Source organism: Cupressus sempervirens, chromosome 9, assembly GCF_028749045.1.
Source record: "Cupressus sempervirens isolate cs-2001-9-10 chromosome 9, ASM2874904v1, whole genome shotgun sequence".
In the NCBI taxonomy this organism is placed as follows: domain Eukaryota; kingdom Viridiplantae; phylum Streptophyta; class Pinopsida; order Cupressales; family Cupressaceae; genus Cupressus; species Cupressus sempervirens.
This window is the reverse complement of record NC_143126.1, coordinates 418272582-418293836: the sequence shown is the minus strand read 5'-3', so window position 1 is coordinate 418293836 and position 21255 is coordinate 418272582. Positions and strand designations below refer to the sequence as shown.

The window sequence follows — 21255 nt, the reverse complement described above, 5'->3', positions numbered from 1 at the left end:
AAAATGAAGGGTGCAAGAAGCTTCAGCCTTGTACAAAAACTAACTAATAAATAATTGCAACCATTCACCAAAATTTACGATAACAAAAACATAAAAAATCCATATAATTCTCGTATCATATCCAAAATTTCATGAAAATGTTGATGCCCTTGAGGATCTTGAAACCCTGCAAGAATCTCTCGAACCTCGACCTTGTCCTCCTCGAGCTCTAATTTGCGACAGTCACTGGCATAACTTGCGTAACTAGTCTATAGTTCCCAAGAAACAACATACATGCTATTAATAATGTCCAACTGGTCCTCTTGTACTAGAGTCAAAGTCCGGTTGTACAATAGGCCTTAGAACTTCATCTGCATTATAAACTTGCACTGGTAATCCCATGGTTGTGTGTCTCCAAAACCTGCAGACAAAATACAAGCCTGTCGTCACAAGAATGTCCATAGATGCCAGCCTCACAGTGTCTTTTTAACAATGACCAGGATTTAATGTGTTAATTTCAAACATTTTTTCTTGATTATTCCATATGTGCCATCATAAATTTGTTGTCATATCTGATTCTGTGTGAATCCCAACAAATGCATTTAGCCATTTGCATGTTGAAAATATGAAATGCACTTTGTCTTTGTCATTGATTTTCGCAATTAGAGTTTTGAAATGATCTCTTCTCCGTGAAATCGAGGTAATATTGCTTCATTACCTGAGATATCGTGAATCAAACTGACATGAATTTATCAATTGCAAAATCACGAAATCGGGAGGTTATGACTTTGCCTGCTACGAAGTCGCGAAATCAGAACCTGGTGATCTTAGTCGCTACGAAATCATGAAGTCGAAAACCCTTTTCCTATTGCTTGTCCGATATTTGGATGTTTTGGGTCTTCGACACCAAGCTGATGATATGCTTCTAAAATCTCGAAAAATCGCCATTTCTTAGACTTGCTCAATCTTTGACTCCGAAAATTCGAAATAGCTCAATTATAAGAATTTTTTTTTGGAGTACCATCACCCACAACTAAGTACATACCGAATGTTAGAATTCCTTGCGAGTAGCGAAAATTTCCAAACTATAATGACTCTTTAATAGGTATGAAATTGGTTTAATGTCTCACTAAATTTGTAGCAGAAGTTAAATTTGGAAAAAGTTATAGTTTTTTTGATGAACAGTCGCTTCTCTATTAATTAAATATTAAAGTTACATATTCACAAAAAAAGAGGTCAGGGGATACAATATCACCTTGCGAATGTTCACACAACATAGCTGGAAATCAAACAACTATTCATTAAAAAAAACATATAAAGTGCCCTTAGGCGGCTAAAGCGGTGCGAGCCGAGGGAAGTGGATCCTTCCGATCATAACCCCATATATTAGTGGGGTTGGAGAGTGGCTTGGGAGGAGCCTGCCCATCATCAGCAACAACATCTTTCTCTGCCTTGCGAAATTGCAAGGTCCAGGTAGGGGAATGACCTCTTGGGATCAGTACCAGAGGTAGCAGGTGGAGCAACTGGGGACCAACCAGAGCCTTGCCATGGAGAGGCAGAGCAGTGGCGGCAGACATCCCAACCACCACTGGGAGAGTGACAGGGAGCTTGGGAACACGACGTTCACAAGCAACAACCAAGGAGCTACGACCTCAACAACAACCATAGGGTGGAGTCCGATCTACTGAAGTGGAATCTGACAACACCCGGTTGACCTTACAAGGCGCATTGTCCTAATGATTTAGGAGCTCCTGTAGGTGGGCCACCTCAAGAGCCACCTTGTTGGCTTGTACTTGAATCTGGATCATCACATTATTACATATGCAAGCTTTAGTGTACATAGATACATTTATATCTAGAAAGTTGCGAGTGAAAAGAACTGCATTCCTATCCTTCCATAGAGTGAAAAGAATTGCCATCCTGAAAGCATGCCAAATCTACGTATACTTGAAAGGGATTCTGGGGCCATATGCAAAGAAAAGGGCTTTGGCTTAAAGGCTTGAAAAAATCATGCATCCAAAGCCAATATTTCTTGAGCTATGTGACAGAACCAAAAAATGTATAGGAAAGACTTTGGTTGGCCACAAAAAGGGTAATGTGGGTCAGGAACACCCAAATGATTTATTGATGACCCAAAGGCAACCTATGGAAAATGACACACCATGCAAAGTGTGCAATCTTCAGCTCAGTGATGGCATCCCAAATAGTGTTAAACTTGTATCTCCAATTTTGCTGCGAAGATTGGAGGTGCCAATGATGGTTGAGAGAATCAACCATAGGCAAGTGAGGCACCAGCCAAAGGTGTCCCATCTTGTGTTTGTAATTAACAAGAGGAGTACATAGATACTGTTTCCAATCTTTCCACAATGGTTTGACAGGCTGGATTCCTGGCTTGTGAAGCATGTGGGGTGGTAAAGCAGAGACCAACAAATCAAAAGTCTGACGATCTAGTCGAGTCAGACGAATTTGGATTTGAAAATCCTCCCACAATCTGAGGCTCATGGAAGCTCTAGAAAAATGATGTTTGGGAGTCTTGATGTCATGTTTAAAATAACGTAGCACATTGGCAACTTGAATTTTGGCAAGAGGCACACCTTGATTTATAAACCGGGTGACCACCAAAGATTATGCTACTTCATAGAGAGCCCATCTCTTAGGCCATCACTGGCCTAGTGAAACCACGACTTGATAGGTTCCCAGGCTTTCCAGATGCTTTTGACAACAAAAGAGCCTTGAAATTGCACTGGTTATGGCATGATGTGAAGGGTTTGAAACCCAATCCCATTCCAAGTGGGTTTGTTAACTGGGGATCTAGGGGAAATGCAATGCTTGAGAAGGATTTTCTAGACTTCATCTCTAGTGAGTGACTGGGCAACCCATTTAGCACATAAAGCAATACCCTTTTTTTGAGTGGAAATGAGGCTAAGACCTCTAGATTCTTTGGGAAAACAACAATAATCCCAAGCGACTCTATGAAATCCATGGTGGCTAGCTCTCCAAGCTCAGAGGAAATCTCAGAGGAGCTTCCCCAACTTTAAATAAGAGGCTTTGGAAGTAGTCCAGTAGGAAGAATAATAAACATGGGTATCAACTAAAACCTTGGAACAGATCTGGAATTTTTTGGCCAGAAAAAGAGGCTTGGTGAACCAATAATCCAGCTTCTTAGAAATCTTGGCCAACACGGTGTTCCAAAGATCAACAATTGAAGCTTGGAAAGCAAAGGGTTTACCTAGAAAATGAAATCTCTTTGTGTTGAATCCATTTCCACTAATAGTGGGCAAGCCAAGGTGGAGTTGGAAGGAACGAGTGCTTGTAGCACAGAGTTTTGTGCCATTGGATGGCAGACCTAGTAGGCAAGCAAAAGGTCTCGAGATATCGAAGAGCATTTGAGACATTTTCTTTGTCCTCAATCGGCGTGAGGAAGGAATCATCAGCAAAGTGCCCATTGACAAGTTGAGTAGGAGACTTAGGCAAGGCAATGCCCCTAACACACCCAGAGGAAATGGCATTGGCAAGTAGATATCCAAACCCTTCAGCAACAAGAACATACAAAGTAGGAGCTAGAGGACATCCTTGGCGGATGGACTTGAAAAGACCAAAGGCCTCAGATTGCCTGCCATTGATGGTGATGCAAGCAGAAGCATCCTTTTAGAGTATTTCCATAGATTGGAGGAAAACTGGTTCAAATCCTAAGGCTTGAAGCATAGCAAGATTGAAAGGCCATTCAATACGATCATAAGCTTTGGCAAAATCAATCTTGAGAAAGAGAGCTTGCTGCTTGGACCTATAGGCCCATTCCATACCCTCATAGACAACAATAATGTTGTCGAGGATGTATCTGGATTTGATGAAACCAATCTGCTTAGGGCAAACAATTGAAGGCAAAAGATGGCAAATTTTAAGTGGCAAGGCTTTAGCTATGATCTTGTAGGAGACATTCAATAGGGTGATAGGTCTCCAGTTGCAAATATCTTCAAGGTCACCGACTTTAGGTATGAATTTAATGTTTCCTTTGTTGATAATACTATCGAGTGATTTAGAGTAAAATGCTTCAATGTAGACTTTGTGCAAGTCTGGCCCAATGGAATCCCATAAAGCTTTGTAAAATTCACAAGGAAAACCATCACACCTAGGGGTCTTGTCATCTTCCATAGAGAACGACCTCCTTGAGGTCGTTGAGGGTGAGCATCTGCTCGCAGAAAGCACACTGCTCAACCGCAAGCCGATTAGGAATAACAACAGTGCATTCCTTCAAAGCTTGGTCCCTTTCTTTAGAATTACCCTGTGCGGTAAAAACCTTCTCATAGTGACAGACAAAAGCTTTAAGAATGTTAGGAAGGTCGGAGAAGATTTGCTGACCTTAATGTTTTTAATCCCAACCGAGGTGTGACGAGCTTGAAAAAATAACTTTGAAGTTTGGTTTCCAACTTCAAGCTAGTTGAGACGAGCCTAAATCTGAGCACCCCTAGCAGCATAGTTGTCAACAACCTGCTTTTGATGGCGGAGATTGGCTAGCCGAAGTGGCTAGTTGAGGCTCTAAATTCCAAACATGCAAAATATGAGCCATAGTGGGATCATGACTCAAGAGTGACACGTTAAGAAAAAATTGCGTTTTACAAGGACGCCTTTGAGTTGTTTACCAAATGATAGTAAATAGAATGGGATATTGGTCTGACAAGGTCAAATCCTACAGAGGAATGACAGGTAATTCCATTTCTTCAATAAAAGAGAAAACATATTGTGTAGATATCATTGCACAATCAATTTTTATTAAAAATCTTGTTAGATCCAACTCTAAAATTAGACCAAGTATGCCAAATCCAACCAAAATGGCGATGATGGGCATTGGGATCAAAAAGGCCTAATTTATTGCACATGTAGTAGTAGGCTTCTCTTTCCCTAGCTGTCCATCAAAAAGGTAAAATCCCTTCTTCCTTGCAAACAACCCAAGTGGCAGGTGGCAGAGAATCCACCATCCAACGCCATAGTTGTGATCTTTCAACAACATCATTGGGTGCATGAGCATTAGCTATGCAAAGGAATGATTATTGAAAGACAACAAAATTCATACAATCCTGTGCATGGGGTCAGAGCCATGAGAAATAACTGAAGAAATTGAACGAGGTGAGAGAAGAGTAACCACACCACCTCAACCAACCTCATGTTGGGAAGAAAAAATAGCGCTAACTGGTCAAATAACACAACAAGCAACATTGAACAAAAACTCTGAAATTTCAACTTTCTGGAGACATAAAATATTTAGGATACCAAGCTAACGTTTGGTGTCTCGTACATAATATTTGCAAGGGAGGTCTGTGAGACCCCACACATTCCATGAGAGAAAATTCATAATAACAACTCTTGCATGTCATCCTTGTCCCCAAGAGAGGAGAAATTGCTGTGCTGGTGAAGGTGGGAGAAGAATCTCTGCTAGAGATGATTCTGCACTTCGCAGAACCATCATCTAGGTCATCTCTATGGCCATCTTGTTTGCGAGACCTTCTCAAAGGATGGGAAACTATCATGGAGGCTGCCTCTGGAGTGCAGACCCAAGTGGGCCGAGAGACACCCACAAATGCCTCAGTCCCTTGAGAAGCAGCGTTTGAAACGGGTGGTGGTACCATCGGTGTAACTAGCGTAGCAGCAACAGTGACTAGAACAATCTCCAGTGAAGGCTGAGCGGAGGAACACGTTGGTTGTTTTGGTGGCAAGGAAGTTTTACCCTTGCAAACAACAATTGCCCACTCATCCTTTTACCATTCTCGGCAGGTTTGGCATGCGAATCCTTGCTAGGAGCCAACTTGCAAGGTAGAGCCAGTAGACAATCCTTGATCTTGTGGTTAATCGATTGGCACCGATAGCAGGTGCTTGATAGGTTCAAGAAAAGCACCTTTTGGTTCAAGGTCTGAACCCCAACTTGGATATCCATAGTTTCTTTAAGGTCATGAGAAGGGTCAACTTTAATGCAAACCCGTCTATGGGGACGGGCATTGAAAAACTTTTTAGGTTCTTACCAATGGTTTGAGCAATGGCTTGGATAAAAGACCAGTAGGACATAGAGAGACGTGGGAACTCGACCCATACAGGGACCTTCAGCTTCTTGTTATCTGAGACAAAGAAGTCGTAGGACCATCTCTGGAAAACCAACAGTGAAGACCTAACCGTCCAAGGCCTATGGTTAAAAATCGCATCGGTCTGGGAAGAGTTAGAAAACCGAAACAAGAAAAAACCCCTGGTGAGGCTTTGAATGCCATCAAGCCGGACCCCACGAGGAGTCTAGGATTTGACAACCCATTCTTTAAGCATGCTTTCAGGAGGAGTTCTACCCACAAAATATCCTATCAAAGTATGCTTCTCTAATCATTAATAGACATTATTGAAATCCTGAATGTTGAGAACAATATCAAGGGAAGCCTTACCTCGTGAAACACTTTCGAAACAAACTTGCGAGAGTATTTGTTTTGTGGAGGTTGCATGAGCATCTGTCATAGCAAGTCCAACACCAATTTTAGCTACTGGGCTAAAGTTGGCCAGAGCCATCATAAAAACCCTTAATGCTCTAGGTCTTCGGCAATAAATGTGGTATGATAGTTGCAAAACCAGGGATGAATTTAATGAAAAAGCTATATTGCATGCAAAATCCTAGTAGAGCGCATTCCTCAAGTCTCCTATAAAGTATTAATCATTAGCGTTTGACAAGATTCAATAACTTAAAAGTATACTTTTCCTTTTTGTGTGTGCTTTAATGTGTTTTCTCAAACAAAGAAGTAGATCAAATAAAATTTCTCAAGCGAACAATATCTATGCAAGGATTAACCCTTGCATATTAATACATAAAACAAACTATTTGACAAAACTCTTGGAAGGGTAAGAGTGAAACAAGACAACATATTCTAGAGGTAGGACCTTTTTGTACATTTACACCTTGTGAAAATGTGCATTGAGATTTGTGAAATTCCAACAATTAAGACAATGAAAAATCTGTAAAGCGATCTTTTCTCACAAGATTTTATTGATACATTCAACGATGATCAGCTATGGTATTTGTAGAAAGAGAAGGAATTAGGGAATTCACTGTATTTGATTGGTTTACTACTAGAATGTGAAATTACCCAATGATTGTAATGTTCTGTACTTGCAACTAATTTCAGACAATTATTTTTTTTTCTCTTCACAACATCAGTTAGATGGGGCTAGTATCGAGTTCTGGAGGGCAATACTGTGAGGTGATTCGACCAAGGTACAAGCACAATTAGAGGCCGTACGGTATAGGCCATATGGTGCAATATAAGGCTATTGATTTGCCGTACGGTGAGGGTGGTAGAAAACTATGAGGTGAACAACTTTGGCCGTATGGTGACCAAGGAGGCCGTATGGTGTGGGGGCTAAAAGTGCTGTACAACGTATGCATTGTTGGCTGTATGGTGTGATATCAGAGGAGCAGTATGGTGACCAGTATTGGCCATATGGTAGTAGGAGGATGAAGGCCAAATGGCCGTACGGTGGTGAAATGAAGGAGTTGGGCATTGGCCGTACAGTGGGCAATGTAGTCACACGGAAAGATGAACTTCGTGTCGGCAGAAATGGATGGTGTACAGGTCGAGAGGAAGTGCTTAGAGATATAATAACACAGAGACCCAAATTCATAAGATAGAATCAACAATGGAAATTAGAACACAGAACCTTTCAATAAGATTTGCCAAAAAGATGGGGCTCTGATTTGCCAGATCTGAGCTAAGTATTACAGGCGACGGAATAGGGTGAGGGTTGAATCCCATTGAAATCGGAAATAGCCAAGTAGGGAAGGTTTTCCATTTCGAAATGGTGAACAATAGAGAATCCCAACAAGAATTCACAGTACAAAGAAATAATACAAATTGCATACCCAATGACTACCTATAAGGTGTGCTTAAATACCCGTCAGGGAGAAACTTTCCGAGTGTGTACAAAGATAGCTGATGGCAACACAAACTATGGAAACAAAAATAAAAATGGGTCTAAGATATATTAAATCAATCGGCCCATTACAATAGTTTGATTAATGATTTATTTTATAATGGGAACATTACAGTCCTCCCGTCCCAAATTTTGCTTGTCCTCAAGCAAATGATAATGCCGGGTGCTAGAGAATGTGCTCGCCCTCCCATGTTGCGTCATCCAATGGCAAGTGTTTCCAACGCACCAAATATTCCTTCATTGTGTGGTTCCGCAGGGTCTTCTCATGTACTTCGATGATCTCGACTAGTTCCAATATGAGTTTTCCTTCTTTTAGCGGCGGAAGGTTTGTGGCTACCGTGACGTTCTGTCCCACGACATTTTTCAGGCATGAAACGTGAAAGACGTTATGAATACGGCTTTCCTACGGAAGTTCTAGCTCGTAAGCGACTTTGCCAATGCGACGAACTATGCGATAGGGACCATAAAATCGCGGCTTTACTTTTTCTTTTCCCTTTTCCTTCAAAGAGGATTGTTGAAGTGGTTGGAGCCTGAGATAAACCAAGTCCCCTACTTCGAAACTTCTCTCCATTCGGTGTCTATCAGCGTACATCTTTTGTTGATTTCGTGCCCATTGTAAGCTCTCCTTCAGGTATCGTAGGATGTCTTGTCCCTCTTGAAGCCAATCCCTCGCCCTTGGTACGCGATTGTCTCCCAGCACTGTGTCGATGAAGGAGAGGGGTTTGTACTCGTACAAAGCTTTGAATCGTGCCATCCTGGTGGACATGTGATACGTGGTATTGTAACAATACTCTCCTACGTGTATCCATTTAACCCATGCTCGTTGTGCCGAAACATACTTTCGAAGGTAACCTTCGAGCCACTTGCTTACAATCTTCATTTGTCTGTCTGTCTGAGGGTGGTGACTAGTACTTGGTGACAATTTTGTCCCTGTCAATTGGAATAGTTCTGTCCAGAAGATACTGCTGAACTGCCCATCCCGATCACTGACAATGTTTTGGGGTAACCCGTGTAGACGAAAGACTTCTCTAAAAAATAGCTCAGCAACTTGTGTGGCTTGAAAATTTGAGGGGATGGCGAAGAAATGTGCGTACTTTGTCAACCTGTCAACCACCACGAAAATACAATCCTTTCCATTCACCTTGGGAAGCCCCATTATGAAATCTATTGAGATACTTTCCCACTTATGTTCTGGAATCGACACAAGTTGCAGTAGCTCGGGAGGTAGAGTATGTTTGGATTTGTTTTGCTGGCAGATCACACACTCTCTTATCAACTTGTCAACCACCACGAAAATACAATCCTTTCCATTCACCTTGGGAAGCCCCATTATGAAATCTATTGAGATACTTTCCCACTTATGTTCTAGAATTGGCACAAGTTGCAGTAGCCCGGGAGGTAGAGTATGTTTGGATTTGTTTTGCTGGCAGATCACACTCTCTTACATATTGCAATACATTTCCTCTTAAGTCTTTCAGTGAAAACCTCTCCCGAAGACTTCTGTATGTTTTGAGGAAGCCCAGGTGTCCTGCCAAGGGTGAGTCGTGTACCTCCTTCAGGATTTTTTGCTTCAATTTAGATTCAGGCACTAGGAATATCCAACTCTTATAATAAATGATGTCATCCACCACTTTGTACTGATCATCCTTGGCGATGCCATCCATTAGCTCATAGGCAAATGTGTTTTTGGAATATTCTACCAACAAATGTGCTTTTTAGTCGACTAAAATTTGAGTTAGTAAGCAGACGGCGGGTTTTTTGGACAAAGCATCTGCAACCACATTATTCTTTCATTTTACATATTCAATGTCAAAATCAAAGGCCTGAACCTTGCTTACCCATTTCTGTTGCCTCTCATTCAAATCCTATTGCTCCAAAAAATATCTCAAACTATTGTGATCCATGCGGATGACAAACTTGGCACCTACCAGATACTGCTAGAACTTGTTTAGTGCATGTACGATGGCCAACATCTTTTTGTCGTAGATGGAATATAAGCGTTCTGTTTGCATAAGCTTCCTGGTCTCATAAGCTATGGGGTGTTTATCTTGCATCAGTATTGTGCCAATGCCTTCTTTGGATGCGTCACACTCTAAAATGAACGGTCGAGTGAAATCAAGTAATGCAATTAGGGAACAAGTGCTCATTGCCTCTTTCAGCTTATCAAAAGTGAGTTGTGCCTTCTCATTCCACTAGAAAGACTCTTTCCTTGTCAGAGCTGTTAAGGGTGCGCTGAGCTAAGAGAATCCTTTAACGAACCTCCGGTAATAACTACACGTCCCGAAAAACCCTCGCAAATCCGTAAGTGATTTTGGGGGAGGCCAATCAAGAATAGCCCTAATCTTCTCTCGATGAACTTGAACTCCATATTTACTGACAACATGCCCCAGGTACAATATTTTTGTCATACCAAATTCACACTTGGATTGCTTGGCGAAGAGAGATTGCTCCTTCATGATACTTACGACTTCATCCAGATGTTTGAGGTGTTCCTCCCATGTCCTGCTTAAATAAGAAGATCATCAAAAAATACCAATAAGTACTTACGCAATTGTTTGTTGAAGATGCAATTCATGCACGATTGGAATGTAGCAGGTGCATTTGTCAATCCGAACGGCATGATTAGGAACTCATAATGCCTATAGTGACAACAAAAATCCCTCTTCTCCACATCTTCCTCCCTCATGCTGATCTGATGGTATTCGAAACAGAGATCTATTTTTGAAAAGTAGATTGTGCCATGTAATTCATCTAGCAACTCATCTATCCTTGGAATGGGATATCTATTCTTTATTGTTTTTTTGTTCAGCTCACGATAGTCCACACACATGTGCATCATCCCATCCTTTTTGACCAATACCACTGATGATGCAAAAGGGCTAGAACTGGGGCGGATCCATCCTATTTCTAGTAGTTCTTGGATCGTCTTTTCGATCTCATCTTTGAATTTCTTGAGATGGTGGTACGGTGTGGTTATGACCGGCTTGGCTCTTGCTTCTAACTCGATAGTATGTTCAAACCCTCGATGAGGTGGTATGCCCAAAGGAATGTCAATAAAAACTTTATCATGTTTACTTGAAACATTCTAGAGATCATCATTTTGGGGAGGTGTTCGTTGCCCTTTTATAGGCTCTGTCAAGACAAAATTGTGTGTAGCCCAAGCAACATCATCACGCCGGAAAATTGCCTCCATCCGATGTGTAGAAACTTCCTTTGGACCCTCATTTGCCATTCTACAGAGAACAACCTTCTCCCATCGGCAACAAAAGTGAAATTCATCCATTTCAAACTCTAAGTGTATTCATCCAGTGTTTCCATCAACTATATGCCCAAAATAATCTCCATGTCATCAAGGTCCACTATGAAGAAATCTTCGATCATCGTATGATTTGCCATTGTGAGACTTAGTTGAGGAACAAGATGTGTGCAGGGCAGAAGAGTCCCTCCGGCAACCTTGACCTGAAATCCTGCGTGTGTCTCCATAAGTAGACCTCTTCGCTTCACCAGAGATGAGTTTATGAAGTTGAGTGGCTCCACTATTGGGTATCACCATAACCCTTTGTCCTTGAAGGGTTCCCTGTACACGAAATATTGTGCACTTCAGGCTATCGGTTAGAGTGATAGTTCTTCCATATCGTACCAATGCTGCAATTCTTTCTGTATGGTTCAAACTAACCATGTTGGTGTTGTTCTGATGTTGATTGTCTTCGGCAGGTATTTCTTGCTGTTCGTCCTCATCATCAGAAACGACCTCAATGTAATGGATATTCCCCTTTCTAAGGCATTTGTGGTTAGGTTCCCAAGGTCCCTTGCAATTGAAACATAGTTTCTTCCTTCGGAGCTTATGTCTGGCGGCTTCGTCCATCAATGGCTTCTTGGGCAGAGGTTTATTATCTCTGTTTGTTGGAAACATCGACAGTTTGGAATGTGAGTAACTTTGCGAGTATGATGCCGATGATGATGCCATACTCTGTGCCTTCTTAATGCCTTTCGATAGGGTGGCAGGATTGAACCCCTTTACCCAACCTTTTAATGGTTCTGTCAGTCTGTCCATGAAGAGCACTATTCCTCTTCTTTCAGAAATGTCTGTGACCAAAACATAGAGTCTCTGAAATTCAGCAATGTACTGGTCAACCAATCCAGTTTGTCTTAGCTATGCCAAATCTTTGAAATTGAGTTCCGAATCTTTACCATCAAATCGATCTATCAATCTCTTAGTGAATTCCGCATAAGTATTTATTTGATCATGCCCCAGTATGATGGTGCTGTGATGCCACCATTCATGCGCAACTCCCTCCAAGTGCAATGCTGCAAATTTGATTGCTTCTTCTTTTGGCATGGGATTAAGCTGGAAGTAAGTCTCGGCCTTCATTACCCACGCTTGTGTGGATATGGATCCGGATCCATCAAATGGAGACAAATTCACTTTACTCAATTTCCTCCTGAGATCATCATTAAAATATCCTTTGTTTCCGTTTCCCGAATATCTCATTCTTAGAACTGCATAATCTTTATAGGATATATCTTCCTCAAAATTCGCATTCTTCCAATCTTCTCTCAGCTGTTCTTGCATTTCTTCAAAGGTCGGCTACTTCCCTTTGGGTGGTGTCCAAAAAGACGGCATGGAAGGTCGAGGGCGTGCTGGATGAGGGTTTGTTTTACCCTACACCGAGTCTGCGCTGTGACAATTTTGTTCTCTGGATATTTTATTGTTTGCTAACTTCTTGAGAGTCTCTTCCATGAGTCGCTGAGTATCAGTGATCTCTGCTTGATTCTTTGCAAGTTCTTTCAGCAGTGCCATGAGTTTGGCAGCTGTTGGTTCCAATTCGATAGCCATTCTATCAATGGAATGGGTTCTTTGTCTCTTCCAGCTATAAACTCTCATTCATTGTTCATAGGCTGGCATGATCGAAGCGCTTTGATACCACTATAATGTTCTGTACATGCAACTACTTTCAAATAATCCTTTTTTTTTTTCCTTCACAACGTCAATTAGATGGGGCCAATATGGAGTTCTAGAGGGCAGTATGGTGAGGTGATTTGACCAAGGTACAAGCACAATTGGAGGCCGTACGGTATAGGTTGTATAGTGCAGTGCAAGGCTACTTATTTGCCATATGGTGAGGGTGGGAGAAAATTGTGAGGTGAACAGCTTTGGCCGTATGGTGACCAAGGAGGCCATACGGTATGGGGACTAAAAGTGTCGTACAACATATGCATTGTTGGTCGTACGGTGTGGTATCAAAGTAGTAGTACAGTGACCAATACTGGCCGTATGGGAGTAGGAAGATGAAGGCCAAATGGCCGTATGGTGGTGAAATGAAGGAATTAGGCGTTGGCCGTACAGTGGGCAATGTAGTCACATGAAAAGATGAACTTCGTGTCGGGAGAAGTGGATGGTGTACGGGTCAAGAGTAAGTGCTTAGACATATGATAACGCAGAGACCTAAATTCATAAGATAGAATCAACAATGGAAATTAGAAAACAAAACCTGTCAATAAGATTTGCCAAAAAGATGGTGCTTCGATTTGCCAGATCCGAGCGAAGTATTACAGGCAACGGAATAGTGTGAGCTTTGAATCCCACCGAAACCGAAAATAGCCAAGTAGGGAAGTTCTTCCACTTCCGAAATGGCAAACAACAGAGAATCCCAACAGGAATTTGTAGTACTAAGAAATAATACAAATTGCATACCCAATGACTACCTATAAGCTGTGCTTAAATACCTGTCGGGGGGAAACTTTCCGAGGGTGTACAAAGATAGCCGACGGCGACACAAATTACATAAACAAAAATAAAAATGGGTCCGAGATATATTAAATCAATCGGCCCATTGCAATAGTTTGATTAATGATTTATTTTATAACAGGAACATTATAATGATTTTCTTTCTAAATTAGAAGATTTAGACTCATATCTATCTAAAGTTGATCACTTAGATTGTAGGCTTCTTAATTAGGATTTGCAGCCCTTAATGGTCTTTTTGGTTCAACAAAAGTTTACGGTACATCCACATAAAGATTTAGATTTGCAGTTGCTTCATGTCTTAGTGAAATTACACAAATAACAACCCCTATATCATCCTACAATGATGATGTATTGAGAAAAGTCTTGCAGTTGATTGTAAAGAATTTAAGGGGTTACATGATGACAAAGGCCCTACCTTTGTCAAGAAGGTTAAACTCTTAGAAATTAAATCATAACTTGAATCATTTGCCATGATGACTGATCTTGAATGTAATGATTTGATTCTTAAAATGTTTCAATGCTTGCTAGCAAAATTCAAGTAACATTAACTAGATAAGATGAGGGCTTGTATGGACACTATTATATCATTGATTTTAGAGGAGGATGATGACATCTGTAAGCAGTTGCAATCAGATTTGTTGGTTATTGGAGAAACGAATATAAAATTTCACATATGGGTTATGAGCTCTCAAAGGGGTTGATTGAGCATAAAATTGAAGTGTCACAGGACCACATGACTGAAAATGAAATAATCTCAATGGGCTTTTAGGTTGTAGGAACTCCCAAAATAAGTAAGAACCAAATGAGGAAGGATCAGATTTGTTTTACATGTCAAGACACTTGGACACCTAATCATGTTTGTTGGAATTGTAATGAGGATAAGGCAGCCAAAGAAATTCAGATCAGCAAGGAAGAAGATAAGAATCTCATAGCTTTGGCCCTACAAAATAACACAAATGTGGGTGGTGAGATGGATTCAGCTAATGTTATTGATAAGGGATATACAAATCTCTATATTGGTGCTTTGGAGGTTGTTATCGACAAACATTTTGATGAGGATGGTCTTACTCAGGAGAGAGCATGTTGGAGTCTTTACATGATGAGAATTTTCTTGAAAATTTTGACATGGCAGCAGGCTTGACTTTGTATGTAGATAAATCGAATAAGGGTGTGGAGGCCTATTTTGACATTGATAACATCAATGAAATGTATGATGAATCATATGTTCTTTATCATAGTGATTTAAAGGACCAATCAGAGAAAGAATTTCAGGATGATGGTGTTTTGAATGACCCATCAGAAAATGCATTTCAAAATGACAATGATACTTTGAGGAGTCAGCTGGAAGTTACTGATGATATAGTCATTGCAGCTCTAGTACATAGCGATGACACTCACACGATCATTGAAGATCTCTACAAGAAGCCCCAACTGACAAAAAGACAAAGTGGTATGGAAGGTGATTTTTATGTTGCTGTCTTCCAAGTGGTCGAAGTAGCCTTTGAAACTTCAAAATAAGATTATTTATGTCTACTTTCAGACAGGGTTTACATTTTAAAGGTTGCTGAAATATATGCTGATAAATTGAGGAAAAAGGAGGATGAGGTTAATAAACTCATCAGGGAGCTTAACGATACTAAGGAGATATTGGAGAATACATAGATTGCTCTTCAAGAAGCAAAAAATCAGATTTTGATCACTAATCAGTTAAGGGAACAAGAGAATAGAGAGAGGACTGAGTTTTTCAAGGAGGTGATTACAGAACTTGATAGCACACAACAAACTTATGACTTGGATAGTTGTCCTAGAAGATCAAGTAAGAGATTTTTGGACCAATTAGAACTTCAGTATAAATTGAGAGTAAAGGATAATGTCCAGATTATTGACAGTCCTTTGTTTGAGGTGGGTGTTGTTTGGATGATTGATAATCCACTCTGAGTTAGGTGAGGGAGTTCTTTCTGTCTCCAATGATGGGAATGAAATTGATTGCAAGTTTTGGGACCTAGGTGCAATTTCTAGCGATGAGTTTTGGTCATAGGATTGGAGTAGTGGATCAATTTCTAGAGTTAGTACTGCTGTCCATTCTTCGATCAGCGTACACATGGGTTCAAATTTTGACTTACATATAAGTTGAATGGATTCTATGCTTCAACAGATGAACAACTCTTGGTTGAGGATTGATGTTACTTATGGTTTGATCACAGGAGATGGATTTTCAGCCACTTCCTTACTTATGATACCTATGTATTCAGTGGCATTTCAGATTGATGATTGTTGTATTAGCCCTCCCAACCATTGGTGTTGACCTCAACTTTTAAGCAGTCTGATTTTTACATCAGTAGTGCACAATGGGTGGGTATGTTCTATTGTGTCTATGATGGGTGTTATGCGTTTCCATAGCAGATCATTCACAGTTGGAGAGTTGTTCAATGTTTATAGCTCCTCATGAGACTACTATTTCCTCATATCTGACAGTCGCGATAACATGTTAATTTGGGATACAAGTATTGGCATGTGGGGTGCATTACTTCAGTGGGGTTTTGACTAGTGGTTGCACAATTCCAGTCATGTTATTTATATTAGAGTAGCATAACCAATTGGCAAAGCAAATTTCTTGAAGTTGATATGGGATCCAAGAACTTGGCTTCTGCATGCAAGTGCACATTGCTTGGGGCAAGCAATTTCTGGTAAGGGAGGATTGTAATATCCCCTTTTCTAGCCCATTAATTCTTGATGCATCGTTAGCCCTTTTTGCCTTGGCCCCTTGGGCTAAGCAAGACTTTACAAGGATCAAAGAGAGATTTGGCCTAGGCAATTCCAGTTTTAGGCCAATTAGAGTTGATTCAACATGGTTTCCAGATATTTACTATTTATAGTAAGTTAGAAGGGTTCAATATTTTTGGTATTTCAGTGTTGGACTTGCAACATCTCATTTGAGACCTTTCCAACAAGCTATCACACATGGTTTTCTGAGTTCAATTGGTTATTTATTTTAATGCCAAAAATTAAATAGTCATATTAATGCGTCACTTTATTATTAAAAGGACATTGTAATTTAAAGTGGGTTAATAAATGATTCAGAAAGAAAGATGAAGAGACAGGCTAGGGGAAAATGAAGAGTCATAGGGATGTGTTATAAAAGGACTTTCAGAGGCTCATTCTTTTCATGCTTGGATTATACTTCAATTCTCTTGGAGAATTTTATGAAACTTTGGCTTTCAGTTTTAATACTTGAAGATGGAACCTTCAAGATTTCATGGTGCATTGGACTGTGGAAGGAAACCGGTTCACTTCTTGGTGGATTTGCAACAGAGTTTACAGCTGGGCATAATTGTGTAGGAGGTATTTTACATCCATTGAAAAGTTTGTAAATGTTCATCTTCCTGATTAATTTTGAGATCTTATTTCAGCTTCATTTTATAGAATTTCATGTTTTTTGCATGCAATTTGTTGTCTAATTTGCTGTGTTAAATTCTAGAGATAATATACTCAGTGACAATTACAAACCAAAAGAGCAACAATTGAGGTAGTTTGTAACTACCTCAACAAAATCTCTCATCCCATTTTGGAGTGCCAAGTAAATAGTCATTGACAATGCTTCAAGATTTTCATTAGAAGGGATCCTGAAATTTTGTTATGAATACAGTATGATCTTGTCTCATTCATCAAATTACGATTTGCCGGGAAACAAGCAAGTGAACTTTAAGGTTTGAGTAACATAATGAGTGTGTTCGGTTTCATGTCCAAATATCGACTTTGTAATTCTTTCATTTCTATGATTGAGTACATAGTTTTCTTGTTCAATTTTTATTATTCTTCATAGATTGTTTTTTTGTGTTGCATTGTGTAACCATTTGTTGGTTGCTCATGTTACTAAATTTCTACACATGCTGAAATTTAGTTCTGATTTCAAAGGGTTCATACAATTTCACAAACATTTTACATTTTATTCAGTTCATGCATATTGAAATCATGTTCATTATGAGCCAAAGAATAATAAATGTCCTTGTATTATTCATTCTGAATATACAACTGATATTTACAAAAGAACTGTGATAATCAAAGAATGCTAAAAAGAAAATTCTCTCATACAAGTGACCGTGAGAGTAGTCTCTTGCTGATATCTATTCTACTACAAAATTAAATGACAAAAAATAAAAGAGAGTAGAAGTCATGGGTACCAGTCATTGCCTGTAATGATTGGTCGTTTTCCATTCATTCGCTTCCACCCATCTATTGCCTCTAGTTGCGCTCCATCCACGCATCCAAACCTTGCATTCATTTTAAAATCTGTTAGATCCAATGGATCTAAGCAATGCAAGCATCTCATTCATTTTCCTAACATGCCATTCATTTTCATAAAACAAAATATATATCAGCAAGGAAAGAAAACTATCACATTGATATGCTTTACTACTGACATGTTTGTTTCTTGTGTAGCATATTGTTTCTAATGGGTACGCGGATATAACAGTAGGCTCCCACAAGGGTTATTGAGCTGGGCATACCAGTTAGAAATAGAACCTATGAAGCTGGTCAAGACAAGTAAAGCAAAAAAGCATAATATTAAAGCGACATGTATTCATCATGCATGAAACCTTTTATTATCACTAGTGTTTCGGGACTCTGTGAGTTCGAGGCAGAGGAGGCCTTTCCAAGGCAAATGGCCTTTAGAGTCTGATTCGGCCGAGTCCTGGCAGAGTCCATGTGGACTGGTAGAGTCCTGGCAGAGTCCATGTGGACTTGCCGAGTCCAGGGAATCGTTGAGTCCTGAGCCTAGGACTCTTCCAAAATTTTTATTTTTAAATTTTTTTAAATTTAAATTATTAAAATTAAAATTTTTTTTTTTAAAGATAGATTTTTGGAAGGTGTCTTTTTTTTAGTGTATATTAATTCTGAAAATGATGTTGTGGTATGTCAGGAATTTATTAAGGATTGAATCTTAAATCTTAAATCTTTAAATTTATGTCTGAAAATCTTGAATATTATAAGAAATTTAATGTTTAACTTTAAATCTTCAAATGTCGTTAACCAAGTCATAGCAAATTACATAGCTAAATAACCTGACATCTCAAAATGAAGGATAGATACCCAAATTGAAGGCTCACTGCCAATATTGGTTACTATCTAGGTTTCATTATGAAGAAGTCTCTTTCAGCATTGTAGAGTTCATAATGCTGTACAAATATTTTCAGATTTGTATATATTTGTGTTAGAATTCTATAATGATGTGTATGAGGTTTTTTTTTTTTTTTTAAGACTTACGTGTTCATGAATGTTAGAACTCTCTAGTATTTTACAATAAGTTATTAACTTTCAGACTTATGTGTATATTTGTTGCTGGCTATGTCCTTGATCATTTTCTTGGCAAAAATTTGTAAGCCAACTATAATTGTTATTAAAAGACTTTTACCATTAAAAGTTGTGTTTCACCAAACAAATTGATAGACATACTTGAGAGCCTTGTTGTTGTCTACAATGCTCACATAAGCTGTAACAAACATATTTCTCAATATCTGAGTCTTCCATGACTTATCTTAGGCGAATTCGTAGGAGGGCATAGGCTACTATGAACCTTAGTCTTCTACACTTATCCTGATATTTTGATATATGTTTTCAACTTTTGATTTCATGAATTTCATATATTTTAGACATTTGATAGTGACACTATGTTTAACTTTAATTGTGTCATTCAGTTTTTTTCCTTAATAAATTCGTTGTTATACTTATGTGATCTATGCAAAATTGTGTATGAGTGTTAAGTAGCTTCTATTTATCTCAATTATTGTGTATTTGATGTTAATTGACTAAAGATGCATGAAAAAATCTTTAAATCCTTGAAAATCTATGAATTTCATGGGTTTTTTGATTTTTCGAGTTCTAGCAGAGTCGGTCGCCGAGTCCGAGTCCGAGTCGGATTTTGACTTTCCAATTCAGAGGTGAGTCCGAGTCCCGTAACTATGATTATTACATTGCAGATTGCACAAAAGGGAAAGGATAAATCATCTGATTGTTTAAGGGACAAATTATTATTTGATTTGGAAACTTACAAAAGAAAGTAATTTGCTACAAGATACAAGAAAGAAAGCAAAGGGTAATATAGCGGCCACGGATAATGATAAGAGGGAAAATGTGGTATGAAGTGACACGAGGAGTGATATCAAATGTAAGAAAGATGCTACAAGAATGATACTAATAACAAAAGAATCTAAGTATGCTAGAATATTCTAACTGATAAACAGAGGAGTCTTTGTTACAAGTAAAATGGACTTGTGAATGCATATTGTTATTGCTGAATGTTCTCTAAAACAGAGATAAGTATCAAGTAAGTGGAGAACACATTCAGAATCTTAACTTCAATATACCTAAAATACAAAGTTATCAATAGGTAGATGGAACAATTCAGAAATGCACCTAGGTTTCTATGCTTGTTTATATCTGATAATGTGTGGAATATCTATGGGTAAAAAAATCAAATACATAGATATCTTTCAGATCTGCAAACAAAAAAGCATATGTCGAGGGCTGCAATCATAATTTCAAAAGGATAATGCTATAATGCTAGAAAATGTGTAACAACAAGAGTGTTCTTTAGAAATCATCAACAAAAAAGATCTGTTTTTATTTTTAGCTCAAACATTCAAAGTAAATCTTTGACTTTAATGCAAAAGGGGGCTAGTAAATCAGGCAAAACCAGTTCGGGTTAATTTCAGAATTATCAAATCTCCATTAAACTGTCGCTGCTAAAGGAGCAAATATATCGGCAAGAGAAAAGAAAAATCCTGAATAGCTATGTATCAGATTTACCCGAGAATCAGCAACAACAAATAATGGCTTTAGAAATGCTAGGAAAGCATAAATGGCTTCTAATGAATCACTTCACGTTCAAAGACTCATGCCCAGAAATTACATGGCGACTCCTTTACAGTCTAGATTCAGCTACAAATGAAGATGTCTTTCTGGATATAAAGGAGATATATAAGAAATGAGAAAACTTGAACTCATTTTTAAGAAAAATTATCATGTAACAGGGGAAAACCCATTTCAGGTTTTAGATCTTATAACTGAAAGATCTCATTTTCAAGCAATTTCTGGAAGACTTCAAGTTAGCTTACAGCGTTAATGCCATTTTGGTGTTAAGCAATGAGCAGGGTAAAAGTCCATCTGCAGGAAAACCACACATTACCTCAAACAATGCAAAAAACTGCTCAAACATCAGAAATTTGTAAGGGGGAAAAAACGGCAACAGAAAAAGGCATAAACCCTCATTAATGGCGGCCTCAATACCTTTAAATCTACTCAGAAATTATAACAGAATTCTATCCTTGTATTGAAGGTCTATAACTCTAAGCAACAGGGTAAGAAGGAGAATACCCAGCAAAAAATGTACAGAATATCCATCTAACATAGCAAACAAAGAGTGATTCTATTTAAGCACGATGGCTTTTCTATCAAATACGATAAAATGTATACAGGAAGTGATTTACAGCTCATCATTTCCAGCTAGTATTTCATCAGTCACGATGTGTGATGCAAATATGACTACTTGAGTGCCAAGCAAAAGACCCAGA

General features: G+C 39.0%; 1 protein-coding gene across 11 annotated transcripts in view; it reads left to right on the top strand.

Moving 5' to 3' along the window:
• The window catches only part of LOC149539079 (Mitochondrial substrate carrier family protein), a 159732-nt gene that overhangs the window by 36553 nt on the left and 101924 nt on the right, over positions 1-21255 (top strand). For 4 of the 11 annotated variants that reach the window (XM_089800428.1, XM_089800427.1, XM_089800429.1 and 1 more), the window contains exon 2: positions 16907-17026. The exons of the other annotated variants lie outside the window; for them this stretch is intronic. In XM_089800428.1, the coding sequence (XP_089656554.1) occupies positions 16907-17026 (120 nt within the window). The remainder of the gene's footprint in view (positions 1-16906; positions 17027-21255) is intronic. 11 annotated transcript variants of the gene reach the window in all.